Genomic DNA, 4727 nt, shown 5'->3' on the forward strand with positions numbered 1-4727 from the left:
TTACTTTTCTGACTATTCTCTACAGAAGAAGATTAGGGGCTGTGGAAAAAAACAAAAATTAGGCTTAATAGATTAAAGTCAAAATTTGGAGAAAAAAATTAGAATTATGATTTTATTTCTCTCCATATCAAACTGAAATACAAAATAAAATCACTACTTTTTTAAAATTCCGTATAGAAATTATTATAAGACTTGCATGTAACTTACTGCTCAAAATGTGTATGGCAGTAAAGTAATGTTCCATCTAGACAAAACGATGCGATGTGCACAACCTTACCCGGCTTAGTGTTTGTCTTTCAAATAAGGAGATAATGAAAAGGAAAATTAAGGGACTCGCAACATCAAATGCAAAGAGACAAGAGACAGGCGAGGATGCCTCAGTAGCTCATCTGAATAATCAAATATGGATAACAACAAACGCTCTCAGTGATTGGACAGACATGCTGAAGGACAACAAAAAAACAAATGTTTGTTGCTGCGTCTTCCTGTTCCAGGAAAAGAAAATATTTTTTTCTGGAAATAGTGTTTGGTTATGTTTCTTCCATGTTGAGGCCATTAGGTCAATTAGGAACGGCCTAAACCGTGATTGGGGAGTTTGAGGCAGGGTGACGCACGCTAGAGAGAGAGAGGGTTTGCAATGTTTGTTCATTCAAACAGTCATATTTTTTAATTTCAGCCTACTTTTTATTTGCATCCTAAACATTTAGAAGCACTATGGGACTTGTATTTTATTATTTTTTTGGTGCATTCACATGTAAAGAAGGATCCAATGAGGTCCTTTCTTTAGCTAAATGTTTCTGCTGCCCTCTAGAGGTGAGCTTGTGATATGCTACGTCTCCTTCAGGGTCCTGCTTCCTGCGAACTGACCAGCTGGATGGAGAGACGGACTGGAAGCTGCGCCTCCCAGTGGCCTGCACCCAGAGGCTGCCCACTGCCGCAGTGAGTCGCTGAAAGGATGTTGATAACATGCCATTGTTTAGTCTCGTCTCCTTTCTGACCGATGAACACAGGATTCTTTGTGCGCGGAGATTGTTTTCCTAAAGTAGCAGCAGGTCTTTCATTATGGTCGTTGTGGTCATTTGAGGCGAGTTTAGAGTGGTCGGCACATCCAAGGAGTACGTAACTTAAAGGCTTGAGTCACATCAGGCCTTTACTTACAGGAAGGCTTTCAGGGACTCACTCAAGATTTTATATTCTGTAAAAATTTAAGGGAATCCTAATTTCAATGTGTTTTAGTTTTAAAATCCGTCATTTTAAGCACATTTTCTTTTTGTCTAAAAAGTAAATCAAATGTGATGAAATGATCCCCTAGATGGGCAGTGTAAAAAGGAAAAAGAGGCATATGTATGGAGTGAGTTTTGTTCCATTATTGTTGCAAAGAACACATCTGGTCAACGAAAATTCCAGAAATAAAACTTTGAAAAATGTTTTAATGAAAAACAGTTTTGGAGACACTTTGCTATTTCTTTCAAATGTTTTTTTTTTTTTTTATTTCAAGTGATTTTTCATATTTAGCTTTTTCTTTTTTTTTTTTTTTTTTTTTTACAAATTTTATAATTTTTTTTTTTTTTTTTTCTTTTTTAAGATAATGTTTTAACCATTTGATTTCTATATCAAAAGATATTTTTATAGATCACATTTTCTTCACCCCTGGAGGCGGGCTTCCCNGTTTTAATGAAAAACAGTTTTGGAGACACTTTGCTATTTCTTTCAAATGTTTTTTTTTTTTTTTATTTCAAGTGATTTTTCATATTTAGATTTTTTTTTTTTTTTTTTTTTTTTTTTTACAAATTTTATAATTTTTTTTTTTATTATTTCTTTTTTAAGATAATGTTTTAACCATTTGATTTCTATATCAAAAGATATTTTTATAGATCACATTTTCTTCACCCCTGGAGGCGGGCTTCCCTCTGTAGTGAGGAAGAGACACATTTCTATTGGTCTGCTGGACGTTAGCAACAACATTTTTACTGGTTAAAAAGGAGTGAAAACGATCTGTAGGACGCAATTAGCAAAGAATGCAATTCGTAAAACTCAATCTGAAAAATACTAATTAAAACAAAAATTTTGAAAAAAAGAACAAAATGTAAAAGTAAAAACCTTTAAAAATAGATATGATATGAAAATCTATTGAAAAATGAATAATTTGAAATAACATAATCAAAGAAAACAACAGTTTTCTGATTAAAGCATTTTCAAAGATTAATTTCTGTATTACTTTTTTTATGTCCAGTTTCTCTTTACAAGTTGTTTTCTTTTATTACAACAATATTGGAACCGAATTCTATGGAAGTAAATCTGTGTCGCTGGGTTTCGAATTAAAAACGCCACTGAAATTTTAATGTTGTTTTTTTTGTACTTACTGTCTCAGTGTTAAAATATATTCAGACACATTTTTGACCTAAAAAAAATTCATTGTCATTATTTCTACACAGTTGAAATTTCATTTATTTTCTCTTCAAGCTAAAAAATTCACATTACTATTTCAAAGTGATTACATTAAATACTTATTTTTCAGTGTTAAAAAAAATCTGCATATAAAAAAATTCAACCTTTCAAAATTCAAACTCAATATTTTCAGCCTCCTGAGATTCAACTGGCTCTATTTTACCGTCTTAAATTCGGCGTCTAAATTCAGTGTAAAAAGGGAAGGGTTACTTCAGGTCACAGACATTAGCAATGGATTGTGGCGTCCAACACCCAGCCAATCCCGTTACGGTTTCTTAGTCACATGACGTGATGCTTATGGCGCTCAAACGGAAGGAAAACCAGCATCACAGAAAAATGAAAGTAGTAAACTCACTTTTGAGGCATTTTTCTTCACTTTATCTTCAGTTTTTAAACCTTCTTTATGCCCACAGGACCTCCTCCAGATCAGATCATACGTGTACGCAGAAGAACCAAACATCGACATTCATAACTTCATTGGAACTTTCACCAGGGTAAACGCTTCCTCTCTGTTCTTAGCCACCTTCTGACAAACATCGACACCATCTGCAGCTTTAACTGATGAAACATTGGTCCCCTTCTGGTGGAAAAACTTTCTGTCTAACGTCTATTTGAAAACAGTTCTTCACCTAAATGTAACGATAATTATGTCAATATTTACTGGATAGAACAGATAGAATTACAGTTTCCACACATTGCTCTATTTTTATCCATGTTGGAGCACACACTTTGGACTCTTTGGCCTTTATAACATAAATGTATTTATTGTGAAACATTTATCCACTATATTCTATTCAAAGTGCAGTATTTAATTCACTACACCACTCACACTGGTTCTGGTTCTGCTGGAGGTTTCCTTCTGTTAAAAGGGAGTTTTTCCTCTCCACTGTCGCTACAAGCATGATAAGTGTAAAGGATTACCTTCCAGTCGATGAGTCGATGCAATCAACTGGTTTTCCTTAGATAGAAAACTTTGTATCAATTTGACTGGATGATCTGGTGAACTGGAAAGTGCAATAGAATTGAATCCTGGATACATCTAACTTAAATATAACTGCTGATGTGGTAGGTTGTGCTAGCATCTTCTTGTTTTTTATATATGTGTTGATTATTTGGGTGGAATAAATTTCTAGTGGAACAAACTGCTCCCTGGTCACATGACACAGACAGTAAGGGAGCTGCAGCAGTCAGTACAGTCTCTCTCTCTGAGTTTAACACCCACAAGAAACAGGATTTAATTCTGGTGTTCTTCTTTTTAAAAATGCTTTTTTTTATTATTTGTTTATAAGTTATCCATGTAATGTATTTTAGAAAAGCTCAATGTTTGTTCTTTTTCTTAAAAAAAAAGTCTTACCATTTTATTGCTAAACCTCTGCAGGAAGACGGAGACCCCCCGGTAAACGAGAGCCTCAGCATCGAGAACACGCTGTGGGCCAGCACGGTCGTCGCTTCTGGTAAACGTCTGCTTCGTATTACAGCAATAAAACAGCAATAGTTCAGCAAGTTAACCCCAGTCATTGCTGCTTCTGGGACTGCTCATCCAATATTTAGTGAAAAATTACTGGAAGAGGCAAAACATTGTTCATTTATGAATCGCTGTGTGAAACTTGAGGAGAATCGTTAAAAAAAAAGACGTGTTTTTTTTTCTCTCCTGAAGGAGAGTAAATCCACCTTAACCCGCTTTAACATGTGTTACCCATTATGCAATTGGAAATCTGACTTTCTTCATTTTAGAAAAGTCCATTCATGTCAGGATTATGTGTCTGGGAAACATCTATCTGACATATTATGGTTGATGTTGGTGCTTTAGTCTGCTACCCTGAGGCACTTTTTGGCTTTTTTCTCTCCCCTCACCCCAGGCACGGTGGTGGGGGTTGTGATTTACACAGGCAAGGAGCTGCGGAGCGTCATGAACACCTCCAACCCACGGCACAAGGTACAGTAGAGAGCTGCAACCTAAGCACAACTTTAGCCTTTATTGATCAGGGTTCCTGCGGGTCCTTAAAAAGTCTTAAAAGGCATTGAATTCTTCAAAATAAAACTAAGGCCTTAACTGGTATTAAAATGTCTTAAATCAGTCTTTCGTAGGTCTTAATTTTTAAAACATAAATAGGATTATTTTTATTACGATTTATTTTTGTAATCTAAATAAAACGTTAAAATTGACCATTTTTTTTTTATTCAAATAAAATAGGGGCTCTCCATTATTGGTTCCGTCCCGATAGCGGAACCAATAAAGCGTTGTTGCTGCCGGGACATTTGGGAGATGCACCATTAAC

The 4727-nt window shown here is 35.1% G+C and overlaps 1 protein-coding gene across 1 annotated transcript in view; it reads left to right on the plus strand.

Moving 5' to 3' along the window:
* atp9a (ATPase, class II, type 9A) overlaps positions 1 to 4727 on the plus strand; it is a 76539-nt gene that overhangs the window by 25705 nt on the left and 46107 nt on the right. The window contains exons 7-10 of the mRNA XM_015373131.1: positions 845 to 939; positions 2862 to 2942; positions 3827 to 3902; positions 4308 to 4384. Of these exons, the coding sequence (XP_015228617.1) occupies positions 845 to 939; positions 2862 to 2942; positions 3827 to 3902; positions 4308 to 4384 (329 nt within the window). The remainder of the gene's footprint in view (positions 1 to 844; positions 940 to 2861; positions 2943 to 3826; positions 3903 to 4307; positions 4385 to 4727) is intronic.

Source organism: Cyprinodon variegatus, unplaced genomic scaffold, assembly GCF_000732505.1.
Source record: "Cyprinodon variegatus isolate N-32 unplaced genomic scaffold, C_variegatus-1.0 Scaffold81, whole genome shotgun sequence".
Lineage (NCBI taxonomy): Eukaryota > Metazoa > Chordata > Actinopteri > Cyprinodontiformes > Cyprinodontidae > Cyprinodon > Cyprinodon variegatus.